The sequence below is a fragment of the Vulpes lagopus genome, chromosome 6 (genome assembly GCF_018345385.1).
Source record: "Vulpes lagopus strain Blue_001 chromosome 6, ASM1834538v1, whole genome shotgun sequence".
NCBI lineage: Eukaryota > Metazoa > Chordata > Mammalia > Carnivora > Canidae > Vulpes > Vulpes lagopus.
In genome coordinates this window covers 41,625,356-41,643,958 of record NC_054829.1, presented here as the reverse complement: position 1 = coordinate 41,643,958, position 18,603 = coordinate 41,625,356, and the positions used below count along the sequence as shown (strand labels likewise).

Genomic DNA, 18,603 nt, shown 5'->3' with positions numbered 1-18,603 from the left:
TAGTAAGTGCACAGCAAATGCTAGTGAAAACGTGAACTCTGAATTTTAAACCAGGAAAAACCCTTCATTTGTGATGTTTCTTATACAGGTTTTTCATTGTTATTCGTGGCATCCAGATACTTTACTGTTAAGACCAACTAGTTGTCCTGCATATGCGAACAGTTAAATTTTCATCGCACGCTTACTGAATAAGTGGATGTTTTTAAGGTCTCCGAAATTTTTTTAAAGATAGGAAGCTTGAAAAGCAACTTATGGGTTTGCATCAGAATACCCTTGTTCAGCTAAAACAGGTATCAGCAGCATTTGGAAATATTTCTACACACTTATTGGCTGAAGAGCTTGCCAGGCCAGGAAGCCTTTCTGACCTTTCTTGGAATGATAACTTTTTGCCTTTGTAGGCCAGATCCCACCTTTGGACTCTATTCCACTATATGAGAGATGACCCTTCTCTCTTGTCATGTGGTCATCCTGGGCAGGTATCAGGTCCTGGGGGTGGACGGGACATTCTGTGGGGGAAGCTGGGCTCGATGGGGAGGCAGGAGGTAGGAGGGGAGGATTCTGTGATCCTGTTCAGGAAGAGCTGTGCTTGACAGATCAGGGGACCAAGACAAGGCTGTGATTAGGGAGAAGGGAGTATTAGGGCTTACTCTAAGCACCTATTCCTCTGTAACCAATTACCCCCACATAGTGGCTTGAAACAGCAACCATTCTTATCTCCTGTGCCATTCTGTGGGTTAGGAATTTGGACAGTGCTCAACTGGACAGTTTTTCTGCCCCACATGGTATCATGGTCACTTGGTAACAGTCAGCTGGGGGATAGGTTGGTCTGGAAGGTTCAAGACTGTTCACATGACTGATGCCTTAATGGGGTGGTTGGAAAGGCTGCGTTCAGCTGAGCCTGCTGCCCAGAGCACCTACATATGGCCTCCCCCACGTTGTGGTCCTGAATCTCTTCTGTGGCAATTCAAACCTCACCAAAAACCGAGGCAGAAACTGCAAGGCTTCTTCAGACTTGGCTCTGAAAGTCTCAGAACATCACTTCCTCTACCTCCTGTCAATAAGTGAGTCACTAAGGCCAGCCCAAATGTAGAGAGAGGGGAATTAGACTCCCCTCTCCCTGAGAGAAGCTCTGGGCCTCTGTGGTCCTCTCTGATCTGCCATGCTGATATGAGAGCCAGTGGGAAACTTTCAGGGTGGGGTGGAGGTTGGACAAGGTGGCTGCATGACACATGGTCTTTGATTTGGGGCAAAGATCAAATGATAGTGAATTGAAGTGTCTAAGAGTATCAGAAGCAGTACAGTGGGTGAGGAGCACTCTGCTGAGATTCTCGGCCATGAGGAGAAGATGAAATGGGAGCGGAGGTTCAGAGGGAGACCCAGGGGCTAGGGGCTGGCTTGTGTTTACTTGGAGATGGGTGAGGTCCCCAATGACCCAGATTTTTCCAGATTATGGTAATATATTTTTGTTATATGAACTGGCCTTTTAACTGCTTAAACACTGTTAATTCTCTTGTCTTTAGTGATAGAACTTTCTCCTATTCCTGGCCTGTGACTAAGAAGGGGTTATTTTCTTTAAATGGTTGCAATTTCTAGGGTCTCTTTATTTTTCTAGGGTCACTTCTTTATTCTGCACTTTTTCTGGCATATCCCATTTGCACTCATGATTTCAGCTGCCACACTTGTATTGTAAAAGCACCCAGGTCTGTAAGTTCTCTTGCCTCCTGGATGTCTTTCCCTGGATATCCCTGTAATTCCTATTCAGCTTCCTAATAATTCTTTCCCCCTTCCCTAGGCCAGAAGCCTGTATGCCATTACCTTTCTCTCTCCCTCCACTCTGTGCAGCCAATCAAGTCTCTGAGTACTATTGATAATTTGTCTTTAAAACCAAGGTGCTCCACCATAGCTGCAGGAGCACATCCCTGTGGAACTCTGACAACATGCACACTTGGAGCCCTGTGCCAGAACTACAGACTCAGAATCTCTTGAGACTTAGGCATGCATAGTTTTGTAAAGCTTCCCAGGAGATTTGGATGCTCCCCTAGCACTGTAAACAACTCTCTGAAATTTTTGTTTGATCTTCTAACTCCTTTCCTTGCTATTTTGGTTGAGGCTGGTGATGTTTCCTGTAGCTATCAGGAAAAATTGCCACCAGTGTGGTAGCTCAACACAGCGGAATTGATTCTCAGGATTCTGGAGGCCTCAAGTCTGGAAGCACAGTGCTGCCAAGCCATGCTCTCTCTGGGGGCCCTGAGGGCCCGAGTCCTTCCTGGCTCCAGGCGTTCCTTGGGTTGTGATTATCACCTCCAGTTTTGCCTGTGTCCACATGGTCCTCTCTTCTCCCTGTGTGTCTATTCTAAAGACCCTTGTTATTGAATTCGGGGCCCTCCAGTAATGTAGGATGATTTTCTCTCCAGAGCTTTAACTACATATCAAAGGCCCTTTTTCCAAAGGATCTAGGATATGGACAAGTCTATTTGGGGGCCGCCATTCAACCCACACTTCCTCTATTGTTTGGCTAGTTCTCCCATCTGTTCATTGTGACTCTCATCTGGGTGTCTACTCTTCACTGTGCTGCCTTAGCGATTATTTTATGTCCAGTTGTGTTGGTCCGTTGCTTCAATGTTACTGGCTCCCTGTTCTCCTTAGGGTAAAAAGCCATGCCCTCATGAAATACCAGGCTCCTGTTGTAACCTGCCCCCTACCTTTTACCCTCCGGGCACTCTAATTCTCTCCCATTGAACTTGATGTTCCCACAGTACTGAACGACCCTTGGTTCATACTGTTGCCCTACATTCCCATTTAGTCTTGTTCACATTTGAAGACCATTGACTCTCCCATGAAGCTCTCCCTAATAATGGCTCTTCCCATGTGCTTTGTCCACTAGTACATCTTGTCACATTCGGGTCTTATCACACTTGTTCTTATGCCTTTCTCTGCTTTCAGGTGTAGAGATCCGAAAGCCAGGAAGCTGATACTCATCACTGTAGCTCTAGTACTTGGCATTATTAATATTGAATGAATGACCATGTAGCTTAACCTAATTAGAAACTTGACTCATTGTGACACTGTTTTTTCCACTGTTACCTTAATTATTTCCAATAGGATTTTTCACTGATCATTGTTTAGCTGTATTGAGCAAGTAGGTAGTGGGTATGTAGACTGACATATTGTTTGCTTATCCTTAATATCTGCTTCTGTGCTCAGGCAACTTAACAAGTTTTGCAAATGTTAAGGTGACACTAGTTTTTGTGAATCCCTCCCCTTTATATTAGATAGGACTTTGGGGTCTTAGGTAGCAGAAAGCAACTTGAGCTAGCTGAAACCAAAAAGGATTTCATGAACAAGGGTCAGCATACAACTGGACCAAGAGAAGCCCTAAGGATCCTGTTCCTTTCTTGTGGCTTGTCTCTGCTCATCTGCTTCATTCCTCACTTCTCTGCTGCTTCATCACCTAACAGGTTGTGACATACCCACAGTTGGTGCACTTACACAGCTCTGGCCATTTACAGAGACTGGCTGCTTTTCTCTCAGTCCCAATTTTGTGTTTTCTGCGATGAGCATGTCTTTGGCCCCTGTGGGCCAGATGTCCACCTCCAGCCACTCAGCTCCAGTGTGATTTGGAGGGTGCTGGCCTGGCCATTTCATTCACACGTGGTGCTGGGGCTTACCTGAGGGGGTTATGAGATGGGTTCCCGAGAAGGGAGTGTAGTTGGGAGTGGATCCCTAAAAAGCTTCTGATTCACTCTAGTGGGTTAGATCTTATCATCCAGCAGCATATAGTTGAAAGATGCAGCAGGGAGCCGGGTAGATGGGAGAGGCACAGGAAACCCTGCCGGATCTTGTACTGTTTGCCTCTAGGCCTCAGCAGTGAAAATGTTCCTCTGAATTGTTGAGAGTCCTAGCTTTAATTGATTTACATATGTTTCTCTTAATACAGGATGTTCATCTTGATTTAAGTGATCTGGGAATATATTAAGACAAAGTGGGTTTATGATGGTGGTTTACTCATGGCTACGTTCATTATAGTAGTGCTCACAAATATGCGTAAGAAAACAGTGCCTGTTTTGATCTTGCCTCAGAAAAAGGAGACTTGAAATAAATCATCTCTGTATTCTAGAGACACTTTTATTTAGTTGATGTTCTTTTGTGATGGAAATGGGAACAGATTAAAAACACAGCAGGAATAACTTCAAGTGATAATTTAAATCCATTGCCAAACTGTAGCTACCAAATTATAAAACAAAAAATCCCTTTGTTCTGACTTTTACTGTTCATGAGCCTCTGGGCCCCCTTGCAGGCCATACTGGACACCATGTTCTGGGTGTGACTCAACCAGAGGCAGAGCAAGACTTTCAGGAGAGGAACGAGTCACCAGATGTGGACTTTGGTGTTCTGAGGGAGCTGTCCTATTTATGCACAATTTAAAAGATTCCCCTCCCTTCTCCTTGTTCTCTTTAAAAGAACTTCTCCTAGGAAGGGGATAGAGAACAGTCCTGTGAGTATGGCAACAAGAGACATTGGTCAGAACATACAGGGACCCATTAATCCAGAGTTAAAAATACAATTGAAAACAGAAACACTAACTGTAGTCCTGCATTCCTTTTAAACACTGGTATTAGCTTAAGATACTAATGTGGGAAATCTGTGTAAGGACATTGTTTTCCAGATGACTTTTTAAGTTATTTCACAGTCTGGACTAAAACTCCTCTTTTTTACTTCTGGGTCTCTCTCTGGGCAACCTTCTTGTGAAGTCCTATTTTAGGTTTAATTTTCACTAGGGATTTTTGCTCACCTGACAGTTTAAAGGTTCAAATAGAAATGAGAATGAATGTGGAGAATTCAGAACTTTTAAGACTGCAAGTAACTAAATTTGGTCTTCTTACAAATAAAGATCCTAAAGACATTAACATGATTTGGGAGTGAGAGATGAGGTTTAATTAGTATGCTATTTTCTAACTAGTTCATTTAAAAATATTTCTTGAGTGTTTCTCTGGGGTCCATTAGAACAACGCTTGCTAAATTGAGCCAGCACTAATACAGCCTCTGCAGAATTCTCATTTGCTTATTTATACTGTCTCTTTCCAGAAAGATTTGAAGAGTCTGACTTTATAGAATAGGAAACCTATAATTACTTTGTACATCACTCTTAAATTAAGTTTCTGGAAATGATTTGAATTTCATTACAGCTAAAGCCTGTTTTGTAGTCCATTTCTTCTACGAGGGGTGTTTAGTGGGCAATTTCTTGTGACCATCCCTGTCTTTTCCCTCATTCCATCTTATTTTTTTAAAACCTTAAAAATCTACAAATAAATGAATTTTCATCTTTGTTTGTAGGTACAATGGTGCTTTACCTAATGGAGACCGAGGCCGGAGGAAAAGCAGATTTGCTCTTTATAAGCGGCCAAAGGCGAATGGAGTCAAACCCAGCACGGTCCATGTGATCTCCACGCCGCAGGCGTCCAAGGTAGGTGGCTCCTGCAGCATGGGGAAGTCCTTGGCAATTGGTGACTCGTGCTTACTTGTCTTGGCTGCTCTTTTCTTTCAGCCTCTTTTCTTTTCTTCTTGGCAGGAAAGTTTCTTGATCATTGGGGCCGTATAGTTTTTGGTTGTGAAGGGTTGTTCTCGGCTTTGTGTGTTTAGCTGCATCCCTGGCTTTGACCCCCTAGATGCCAGTAGCACATCATCCCCACCCCCCAGCTGCCACTGTTGTTCAGGCAACCAAACAGATCTCCGGACATTGCCACATGTCCCCTGAGTGGTGGTGTGGGCAGACCCTCCCCTCCAGCCCCTGCTGGCCATGGTGGACCACTGCTTGGAATATAGTGGAACCAATATGTGTCATTTTAGAACAGTTGTGGTAGAAAGATAAATGATGTTCTTTATCCTAAAGGGTTTTGGTATTAAGTCTTAGTATAAACCTCATTAAGATTTGTTATCTTCCTTCTATTTATTGAGTAGTCGTTTTCACATAATCTCTATGTACATGGAATTGAATTTGGGTAATTATTGGAAAAATTGGAAGTAAACAGAGCTAAGTGCCACAAGAAGTTTACTATATTTCCTCTCATAGGTTTGAAATATATAAAATGTTAATTTTTATGACTACTTTACTTTCTGATTATATAAAGGGGGAAAAACCCTGAGTTTCCATTCTGGTTGATATGTTCTACTTATTTAGATATGACAATTTTGTAATTAAATTAACATGTAACATAGTTTCCTTTTCTAGAAAAATTATATTCACCTGAAATATTTCATATGGTGCATTGGCTATACATGTTTATCATAATGGGTTTGGACCATCTGGAATAAATAAGACTTGATTCCCATTTTTACTGAAAACCCATGTTTCAAAGAAATGAATAACTTTAAGGAAGCATGCATGGTATTTATATTCAGTCTTAGAAACAGATCACCTTGGTAAATGTTTTCTATTAAAAAAAACAAAACAAAACTCCTGTTGCTGTTTCTGAAGCAGCACCATGGAAAAAGTTTGCTAGAATGTACCAATTAAGATTGTCTTGTATTAATGAGGAAATGGTTAGATCCAAAAATATCAAACACCAAGGAAACAGGAAAGATTAATATTGAGCAGCCAAGTTTTTGTCTGGAGAAAGGGAAATAAAGTAAGTTCTAGAAATGGAAGGACGCTCAATAGGAAAAACAAAGGAAATGAGCTTTGCAAAGATTCTGAGAAAAGGGGAAGTGAAGTAACAATATTGGAAGGTTAAGGAAGTAGGAGAAATATTTTATAGTCCACAAGTATTTGGAGAATACCAAGATGAAAGTTTTTAAGCATGTGATAAGTGCCAGAAATATTCTGATATTACAGACCTGGTCGTCACATTTGTCTGTGTATGGACATTTATCTTTCCATCCTTTAGCTCTCTACCTTTACTTTCCATAAACCTAGATTTTATATTGACACAATGCCTTCTAATATTTAAAAACATTTTTTACAGAAACCTTTGAATACTCAGGCTGCATGTTGTGATAGAATGTGAAATCTGGTTGGAATCTGAAATACATCTTTCCTGTAGCTACTATCAGAAAATCAGTGGCTTTTTCCCTGATTCATTACCTACCTCCATGGGCTCCAGTTTTAGCTTTTTATAAAACTTTAACCTTTTATACCTAGATTTTACCTGAAGTTGTTTAAATTATAAACCTTCTGGTCTAAATCTGTGTTTATGGTCTACATGACTAGTAGTCAGGAAATTGGTTTTCAGTTTTGTAAGCTGGGAAAAACCTATATTCTCGGGGCCTCTTGTTTCTTCCTATACAAAATGAATGAGTTGGCTGTAGACAGGAACTGTGCTGAATCAGGCAAGATATTTAGGTTATACGCAACAAATGATTCTGGCTTAAGAAAAAAAAGAGCAAAAATGGAGAAATTATTAAAGGTTAGATAGTAAGAACAGCTCAGAGAGAACCAGAGTACCAGCAGGGGTTAATGTGGATATTCTTGAAAGGGTGTTGTGAAGTGACTTGGCTCCAACTCCCTTCTGTTTCTCTTAGAGGTTTTTAATGGTCAGGAAAGGGAATGTGCTAGGCCTGGCTGGTCCATCAGCTATGACTAAGGGGGAAGAGTAGACCAGACAAACTTCCTGTGCACTGGTCAGCTAGCCCTTACCGCCTTTCCCTTACACATCCTACCCATCCTGGAACCTGAACATGAGGACCTCCTGCAGTTTTCCATACTACCGAGCACCTTGGTCACAGATTCCTCACTCCGGGTCAGCTGTGCCCTGCCCCTCCTGCTGCCACCTGCTCTGTTGAACCCCAGACAAAGTCTCATATACATTTTACTTAACCTTTCCTTCAAATGTTCCTCCTCCTGCCTCACCTTAACTGAATGGTGATTTCTTTTTTTTCATCGATATAGTCTTTTTCATCTTTTTTTTTTCCATCTCTCCAGTTTATGGAACTAGAAATGATTTTGTTCTGTTTACATTTCCGTCCATTCTTTAACCCTACATTATTGGCACAAGCCACCTCTTCCCCTGCTTCTCTTGACCTCCCTGACGGGCAGTCTACTCTTCTGCATATTTTTGTGACTCCATACCTTGCCCCATCTGTTTCCCCCAACCCTTGTTAAACCATATGTTGGCATCTGTGGGTCCTAATACTTGAACTCTTCCAATTTGACTGTCACTTCACTTTTCCCACTGGTCTAGTGTATCTTAGTTCACTGTCACTTGAAAGTGGCCATAGTCTGCAGTACATTCTACTTATATAGGCTTTCTTATCTAAAGACCTTTAGTCCTTTAGGCTGTCCTTGGGATGGTTGTTAGCTCACTCGGGTTTTCCAGTTACCTGTTGACTTCACCCTGGATTCCCTTTCTCGGATACCTGTTGGCACCCTTCTTTGTGAGTGCCCACCTCTAGGCCCATCCCAGGCCCTGCTGGCTTGTTTTTACTCCATTTTTGCTCACCCCATTTCCTGTCAGAATGCCAGATTATGTGATGTACTTGGCAAAAGCTGTTGGACCTGAATCAGCAGTGGTTTTTCTGCTCTGGAATTTCTGATCCTGCAATATGGGTAATGAAAGGGTCATCTTCAATTTTGGACTTGTAAACGGGAGACCTAGGAAGGTGGATGTGGCTACCATTGTTAGTCAGAAGGCCAAGTGGTCATATTCTACGTTGTTTCTTCCCTCTGCCCCACAACCTGGGAGCATACCAAGGTGTACCCCTTTGCTGGAAAATGGGGCATCTTAGTCTTCATGCCTGCCATTGTCCACGCAAAGTCAGATGAGGATGGCAATTGTGTGCTACTGTTGCGTAATCTTAGTTTATGTCATCTCTACTCATGTGTGATTTGCTCTTGAAATAGTAATACTCAGATATTACACTTATGATATAATGTGTTTAAAGAAAACCTAAAGTAAAACCTCTTTTTACTTTTGGCAGTTGTTTCATAGACTTGAACATTTAGCAGTTTATTTACCATTTGTTTATTCAACAACTATTTATCTAGCACTAGGGGCCAAGCCTCATGCTAGGGGTTGGATATACTGCAGTGTGCAAACTTTGTCTGCTTGGAACAAATTATCTAGCGAGGAGGCAAACAGTTCTTATGCAAAGACGTGCTTAACTGCATGTTGTGAAAAATGCAGGGCAGGAGAGGACAACAGAGTTATGAGAACAGGGGGTGAGGGCTTGGATTGGGAAGACGGCGAAGGTGCTCTGAGGGTGTGGTATGTGTGTGCTTCGAGGTGAGGGGTTAGGAGTTAGCCAGGCTAGCAGGGAGATCTGGAACAGAGCTTTGGGTTTTTTTGTCTAAAAGGAAACCTTGAAGAGTGATAAGTGGTGGACGTGGCATAACAGGACTGAGAATTTAAGTCTATTTTTGTTTGTTCATTTCCTTTTAAGGCTGTGGGGCAACTGTTTTGCTCTTGACCAGTAAATAGGATGGTGGTGGCAATGGTGACTGTTCTGGTAGCAACATGGTTTAAATTTAGCAACATCACTGAGGAGAACACTTCATCATGGTTTTCCCTTCTAGGCTGTGCTTTATTGAAATCTCCTTTTTTGGGCATTTTTACTTCTCAAAAGTGACTGAGTCTCACTTTGTTCCAGTTGGCATATTTCAGAATGGAAAATATCAGTGGTCTTGGAGTGACAGTTTAGAGAGAAATTATAACTGTTTAGTGGGATTGTTGCAACCAGGACTGCCCTCGAGCTGTTCCCACTGTAGTGGCTCTCCTAGTTGATATGGACACTCTTCTTTATCAATGCATAATTCAGTAGTAACTGAGAAGTGGTAATATAAATTTCAGTGTAAACTCATTCATTCAAGCTAATTTTGTAGGTTGTACTGTGGTCTGCTTTTGAAGTACTGTCTGCCCAGTCTGGGTCTTGGTGCAATGGGTGGCCTGTCTGCTGCACAGTCATTCTAAAGCTGTAGCCTTGTGTGCTTTGGAGTCCTGTTTATTATTATACTCAGACTATTTAATGCAGTTTTTAAATAGCCTTTTTTTTTTAGGTTAACTTTGTTTTCTTTCATTGTTAATGGACTAATTCTTGGGTTCCTGGTATCTGGTGTTTTTGATGTTTGTAAGTTCAAGAAATTCCTTTTATTATAAAGGGGCAACAAAGTTTGGATAAGTTTTATCCTTTTAGATGCCATAAATGTGAATATTCTGAATCTATCAGAAAAAATTAGTAATAAACTGCAGTCCACAATATCTTTGGGTACTGTACAGAAATACCAACCTAAGATAATTTGTATTTATAGAATGGAATCCATCTTAATGATTTTTAACAAAATATAAATATAAACGACCTAAATTTATACCTCAGGGAACTAGAAATGGAACAACAGACTAAACCCAGAGTTAGTAGAAGGGAAGAAACAACAAAGATCCACGCAAAAACACAGGGAGAAAAAAAAAAAGCCAGTAGAAAAGATCAACAAAACTAAAAGCTGTTTTTTTGAGGAGATAAAGACAAGTCTTTAGACCCACCAAGAAGAGAGGACTCAAAATTAGACATTACAATTGCTACCACACTAATAGAAAGGATCGTAAGAGATAACTGTGAACAGTTATATGCCAACAAATTGATTAATGTAGAAGAAATGGATAAATTTCTAGAAACACACAACCTGCTGAGACTAAATCATGAGGAAATTGAAACTCTGAACAGCAGGCCCCCCCAGTTACTAGTAAGGAGGTTGTTTGGGGGTTTAATTGCTAATTGAAAGTACAGGACCAGAAATTCTACCAAACATTTAAAGGAGAGTTAATACAAGTTCTTCTCACATTCTTCCAAAAAATTGAGGAGGGAATATGTCAAACTCCTTTTATAAGGCCAGCGGTACCATGATACCAAAACCAGACAAGGAAAATACAAGAGAAGAAAATTAGGTGCCAATATCCCCGATTGAACATAAATGTAAAAATTCTTAAAATATCAACAAATCAAATTCAGTAGCACAATAAAAGAATCCTACACCATGCTCAAGTGGGATTTATTCCTGGGATGTGAGAATGATTCAACATCTACAAATCTGTGTGATATATACTACATTGACAATATGAGAGTAAGAATCCTATGATCATCTCAACAGATTAAGGAAGAACATTCAAAATTCAACATCCACTTCAGATTAAAAAAATCATCAGTAAACTGGGAACAGAAGAAATGTACTTCAACATAATAAAGACTATGTGTGACAAGCCCACAGCTAACTTCATGGCCAATGTTGAAAAACTGAAGTCTTTTCCTCTAAAATCAGGAACAAGACCAGGATGCCCACTCTGGCCACTTTTGTTCAATATAGTACTAGAAGTTCTAGGCAGAGCAGTTAGGCATGAAAAAGAAATAGTCATCTAAATTTGGGAAGGGTCTATTTGCAGATGACCTAATATCACATATAGGAAACCCAAAAGACGACGCCCAAAACTGTTAGAATATCATACAGTTTTCAGTGGACATATCTTTTACCTCCCTGGTTAAACATATTCCTATTTTATTCTTTCTCCTGTAATTGTGAATGAGAATTAATTTCTGAGTTTGTTACTGATTTTTGTGTACTGATTTTGTATCTTGCAACTTTACTGAATGTAAATTAGTGCAGTCCCTGTAAAAAACAGTATAGAGGTTCCCCCAAACTAAAAATAGAACTACCAGTATGATCCAGCTATCCCACTTCTGAGTATATAACAAAGGAAATGAAAACCGCATCTCAAAGAGATACCTGTACTCTCATGTTCATTGCGGCACTCTCTACAGTAGCCAATATGGGATCAACCCAGTGTCTGTCAGCAGTTTGGTTATAAAGATATGGTACATAGTTGACTCTTGAACCACATGGGTGTTAGGAGTACCAGCCGCTCCCACCACCAGCCACACTTGAAAATCTTCATAAAAATTTTGACTCCCTTGAAACTTTACTAATAGCCTACAGCTAACTTGAAGCCTTACTGATAACATAAACAGTCAATGAACCGCAAGTTGTATATGTATTATATACTATATTCTTAAAAGTAAATTGGAGAAAAAAAAAGTTAAAATCCTAAGGAAGAGAAATTACAGTACTGTACCATATTAAAAAAAAATCTGTATGAGTGAACCCACACAGTTCAAACTTATGTTGAAGTGCCAACTGTATATGTATATACGCTGTAATATTGTTGAACAGTGAGAAAGGGCGTCCTACCATTTACAACAATCTAAATGGATCTTGAGGGGATTATGCTAAGTGAAATAAGTCAGAGAGAAAGATAAATAGTATGTATCATTTAAATCTGGAATCTAAAAACCTGAACCTCTAGAAACTGACTGAAATGATGGTGCCAGGGGCCAAAGGATAGAGGATATGGGGAGATGCTGGTCAAAGTATATGTATACTTAAGAAACCTCCAGTTATAATTTGAATAAGGTTTGAAGATCTTATGTACAGCATGGTGATCATAGTTAATAAAACTGGCTTATATACTGAAAGTTAAAAGTAGATTTGAAACATTCTTACCACAAAAAGGAAACGGTAATTATGTGACCTTATGGAGGCATCTGCTAAGGTAATGGTGGTAGTCATTTTGCAATATAGAAGTGTATCAAGTTAACATACTGTGTGTCTTAAACTGAATGTTATATGTCAAATATATCTCAAAGCTGGAAAAAGTATCAACCTAATTTTCAAAAAAAAAAATGGAAATCACTTTGAAAAACATTTTATCAAAAAGTATTGCTAAAGCAGAGGAAAAAGTATTTGAGATACCAACAACATACTGCATAGTTAAAAATAATTTTATGATTTAGTGTTTATTGAGACTTTAAAAAATAGCTCTTATCTGAATGTACCATGGCAGTTTAGAGTTACAGTCTTGATTGTTACAAAACATACATTAGATGATAGAACAACTTCATAGAAAGCTCATAAATCAGGGCAGTAAAATTTCAGTCATTATTGACAAAGCCCCAGCCATTTCACATAGAAATGATTTAACAATTTGCTTAAAATACAATATTCAAGACTTTGAAGATAGGTGATGGTTTTTTATTTCATGGAGCTAGACAGAACAAAGTCTGAAATATATTAAACTTTACTGTCACTCAAGAAAAATGGTTTCAGTGAGATGGGCAGCTTGTGGCATTATTGATGCAAACTCAGTTTGGAAGTCGAAGACCTGAATATTCACTTTAATAGAAACTGAGATAGCATTTAGATGATTAAATACTTTAAGAGCTTTGGCTTTATAACATGCTATTCTAACCTTTCTTATTTCTCTGGTTTTAGAAGAAAAAAATTTCAGTTATTAAAATGGATAGATTGGGATCCCTGGGTGGCGCAGCGGTTTGGCGCCTGCCTTTGGCCCAGGGCGCGATCCTGGAAACCCGGGATCGAATCCCATGTCGGGCTCCCGGTGCATGGAGCCTGCTTCTCCCTCTGCCTGTGTCTCTGCCTCTCTCTCTATCTCTCTGTGACTATCATAAATAAATAAAAAAGTTAAAAAAAAAATATTAAAAAAAAAATAAAATAAAAAAAAATAAAAGTAAGCTAGATAATTGAATAGGGCAGTCCAATAAGTGGTTTTCATGGCTTAGGTAATAATGGAAATACTGACTATAAAAATCATTATATTGGGACTAGAAAAATATTAAACTTAATGGATACTTGTTCAACCAAAGGTAGTAGTAGGTTTACCATGAGCAATATTATGTTACAGGAACATCTCTATATCAAGACTCCATTTATTCATTGGCTCTCAATTAAATGGGGGAAGTTATTGGAAGAGTTTGGTTTGTCATATGAAATACTAGCTCTGACATTGCTTAGTTGTAATCGTGACGTCAAGTAAAGGATCATACCATTAGTATCTAATGATTAACATATGACTTAGAAATATATTAGCACGGTCTGGTGAATGATTGGCACTCTAACTTGCAGCATCATTTGAGGACAGTTTTATGTTATTTATAGCTCATGTTATTCAGACCATGGAATGTTTTACAATTTTTGACTCCTTATACTTATTATAATTCTGATTGTTAAATATTAGCACTCCTAACATGAATAATCTTTACAAATCTATTGAGGTGTTTATCTCATTTTATGATTTATATCATAGGAGCTTTAACATCCAGAATTGGTTATTAACTACTATATTTCTATAAATTTTGGCTAACCAATAGTTTTATGGTTTTCTAAGGTTTTTGATGGTTTTGCCATTGCAAATAGTGTAAGTCTGGTAATTTGTGAGCTGTTCTTTCCCCGTTTTTGTTTTAGTTTTGACTTCTATTCACAAAGTAAACAGTAGCCTTTCTTCTGTAAGGACACTTTCTTTCAAATCCCCTAAATGTTGACATCTCTACTGCTGTGTTTAAGCTAGACAGTTTGACTTATACTGGTTGAAGATCTTAAACAGTGATTGTTTATCGCCATTCCCCCATTCAGATTTGTGTGAGAGGCTTTAAGGTAGGTTTTAAGATACTTTATAGTATTCTTAAGATTAAACTTTGAGGTATGATTCACACTAAATAATCCCAGAAATCTGAAGTTGATTCAAAACATCACATTTTTCTTAGTCTCTGCTATTAATGCAGGTGGGCACTAACATTTTTTTTTCTCTTATTCTTCTAATACATATTTTCATCATCAAGCACTAACAATGAATGGTGTGTGTGTGGGGGGGGTGTGCCTACAAAATAATCACAAGGTCGTTGCTGTTGTCTTTCCTATTCATCGATATTTAATCTGTCTCTGCTGCATGGAATGGGCAGAAGAATTACTGTTTCCTCCCAGAAGATATTTGTCTTTTACATACTTATGATATGGTTGGCAGCATGATACTCCCTCCCCACCAAAGATGCCCCTGCCTTAATGTCTGGGACCTGTGACTATGCTCACTCACATGGCAGAGGGGACTTTGCAGATGGAACTGAAGTCATGGAACTTAAAACAGGAGGGCTCCACGGGGGCCACACCATTACTCCAAGATAATCACAAGAGTCCTTAACAGTGGAAGAAGAAGGAAGCAGACTCACGAGAATGTGCAGGAAGGAAAGGTAGGAAAGTTTGAAGCATGAGTGGGACTCTACCTGCTATTTGTTGCTTTGAAATTAGAGCCAGGGGCTCCGAACCAAGGATCTCAGGCTGCCTCTAGAAGCCGAGAATGGCTCTGGCAGTAGCAAGGAAACCAGGACCTCTGCCCTGTCGTCACATGGAACTCTGTTCTGCTAACAACCTGACTATCCCTGGAAACCTTCTTCCCTAGACTGTCCCCTTGATTTCAGCCTCCTGGGGCTCGGTAGAGAAACCGGCCAAGCATGTGATCCAGCAGGTCTGAGATAACAGATCTGTGGAGCTGCTAAGTTTTGTGGTAATTTGTGACAGTAGCACGAGAAAACTAGTATATACTACTGTGGGAAATTAAATACAAAATACCATGTTTTACTGAGAAGCCCTTGACCTTGTATTGGGAGAAATGAAAAGCTGGGGAAGCCCTCCTGGCACTGGGAGGCAAGAAGAGAGGGTTTTTTTTTTTTTTTAATTTATTCATGAGAGACACACAGAGAGAGACACACACACAAGCAGAGGGAGAAGCAGGCTCCTTGCAGGGAGCCTGATGTGGGACTCGATCCCAGGTCTCCAGGATCAGGCCCTGGGCTGAAGGCAGGTGCTAAATGGCTGAGCTACCCGGGCTGCCCGAGGAGAGGGTTTTATTTCTTTTCTTTAGTTCTCTTGGATCCACGGTGTTGGAAGGGCTTGTTGGAAAGCTTGACTCCGGCACTCAATAACTTAATTATCAGTGTAATTATCTGCTTTACTGACATATAATAATTTTACTATTGACTTGATTCATGTATTAGTTGGAAAAATCATATTTAATTTGTGTTGTCCTTAAAGCACACTTTTATTAAAGAGTTGCTTTTAACATGCCAGTGTGGGAGAATACTTGTGTTTATCCTTATAATTATGCTATTACTCAGACTTATTTGAATTATGACTGATTCGGGCACTTCTGCTCATCCCGTCTTTCCCTGGAGGAAGAGCATCTTTTGCCTGTAGCATTCCTTTTTAGAAACCGGAATGTGGAAGTTGGAAGGAACCTTCTGTCTTCTGACTCTTCATTTTACACACGAGGGACTTGCAGCTCTGAGAAGCCCAATAAGTGGTGTCGGGTCACGCAGCCGGATGTGGTGCCCAGGACCGGAGACTATTAGGCTGTTGCTGTAGGGAGCAGGTGGAGAGGGCACTGAAGGACAGGAACCAAGCTGGATATTTGCTCCTGATCCTCTTACCTGCCAGGAGTGCGGCTTGGAAAGTCCATTTACTTCTAAACTAGGAATGCTGTAATGAAAAAATGAATGAAGATGACATTTGGTAGTAAAAGTGGAAGTTGCTTTGTCAACTTAACGATTATTAACACTGTTAGGATAAGCTATCCAGTGTGGGATCCAGCTCTCTGGAGAGAGAGCCCTCTACAAAAGGCACAGAAATGGAAGCTTACATTTAATAGCTGGTTTGTTTGAAGTGGTACTTACAACAGCACGTAGTGGAAACTACATCAAAATAAATTCTGTGCAGCTGAAGAGCAGTCATGACCTTGGAGGGAGGGTCACGGAGGTATCATCCACTGTCTTCAATTTGCTGGTGGCGTCTTTTGTTACACCTTTGCCTTTCACGCTGAAGTGTGCTGTTGACCTCTTTTGTGAAAAAGTACTTCAGCCCCTTTGAAGTCCTAGGCTGCTGACTGACTCACAGAGAAACCTACTTACAAGTTCTTTATTGATCACACCCACATCGGGGTGAGGCATGAATAAGTGGTTTCAAGAAACTTTGGTGTGTTTTTTTTTTCCTTACCGAAGTTGAGTTAAAGGGAGCTTAGTGGAGCCTGGCCGCAGGAGCTCTCTGATAGATAAGCTCATTCTTGCTTTGTTCTTCATCCTTATTTTGCTGCCAGGTGAGCCCTGTGAAACTGGCTCTGTATTCTCTCACATGGCAGAGGGAATGTGACACTAGTGTCCACATAGTCCTGACATTCCAGTTAAATTCCCTGGGTGGCCATATTTTCCCTCCCCTGCTCCTTTGATATTCTCATCTCTTAGAATGTACTCTAACCTTGAATACTAACCTATACTCCCACCATCCTCTAAAATATGGCCTAGATGTCCTTTCACCTAGGAACTCTCTGATATTCCTCTCTCCTAGTGAAAAAGTCCTTTTGTGAACTCCTAAAGTTCAAAATGTGTGTGTGTGTGTGCGTGTGTGTGTGTGTGTGTGACCACAAGTGCTCTACACTGTTAAAAAGTTGCTGGTGTACTGTCTTGTCATGCTAGGAAAGTAAGTCCCTGGAAGACAGATCTGTCCTATTCCCAGTGCCCAGCCCAGGTTGCAGAATGAGTAGCCAAATGCTGTGGCCTGCCTTGGGCATAGGGTGGGACAGCTGGTTGTTCTAATGGGTCAGTAACTAATGTGTTGGTCTTCTGCAAGCCCATGTCCCCAGGTCTGTTTAGATTTCAGGCACATTTAGTAAATTAAAAATCGTTTCTAAATTTTTTCTATTATAAATAATGTGATAACTTGCTCTGTATAAAAACTTGTGTTAATTTCTGAACTTTTTTTCCTTCCAGTCTAAGGAATCACATATTTGAGAGTTTAAGGGAAAAAATTGTTTTTTTTAGTTTATTCATTTAAGGAATCTCTATACCCAACGTGAGGCTTAAACCCATGACCCTGAGATCAAGAGTCACACGCTCCTCCGACCAAACCAGCCAGGCGCCCCATTAATAAGTTTTATAAATTATAAAAATAAGAATGGAATGCAAGTGTGGGTCTTAGAGTTTCAACTTCCTAAATTCCCAATTTTCCCCATTTACTATCTGTAGATTCGGGCAAAATACTTTTCTCACATTCCAATTTTTTATAAAACAGATTTATGTCCATATAGGCCAACTTATCCTGCAGTAATAAACAACTCCTGAATCTCCGTGGGTTTATGGCAGCACAGCATATTTATTATTTGTGTTATGTCCATTGTGGATGCTAGCACAGGAGCAGGGTTCATAATGGGAATTCAGGGATCTAGATAGAGAGTACATCTTGACTTCTATTTCAAAGATTGTGGGAAAAGGTAAGAGAATACAGCTTTTACAACATCTGCCTAGAGGTGACATACTTGTATATCATTGGCTAAAACAAGTCTTCTGACTGACTGAGTTCAAAGGTTGGGTTGCATAATCCTTTGGCAGAGAGAGGCATCAAAGATTTGCAAATGGTAGTGCAGTGTGCCTCCAGGTCATGCATGGCTCATGAAAGGAAATACTTGGGAATGTATCACACATAGTTAGTACATGGTGGCAATTGATGAATGTGAGCTCCTATTAGTGATTGGTTTCTCTGGGAAGTATTAACTGTCTGTTAGAAGATATAAATGGGCTTAGCATATAATTGACACCTAACATCCAGAGTAAATTATTGGCAATTTGATTCTATTAAAAAAGCCTTACTTAAAATGTACTGATAAAATGGTGTTGGGAAAATTGGACAGCCACATGCAGAAGAACGAAACTGGACTATTCTCTCACACCATACACAAAGATAAACTCAAAATGATTGAAAGATCTAAATGTGAGACTAGATTCCATCAAAAT

The 18,603-nt window shown here is 40.0% G+C and overlaps 1 protein-coding gene across 1 annotated transcript in view; it reads left to right on the top strand.

The window, feature by feature from the left end:
* PELI2 (pellino E3 ubiquitin protein ligase family member 2) overlaps window positions 1–18,603 on the top strand; it is a 182,648-nt gene that overhangs the window by 48,268 nt on the left and 115,777 nt on the right. The window contains exon 2 of the mRNA XM_041759162.1: window positions 5,335–5,464. Coding sequence (XP_041615096.1) covers window positions 5,335–5,464 — 130 coding nt within the window. The remainder of the gene's footprint in view (window positions 1–5,334; window positions 5,465–18,603) is intronic.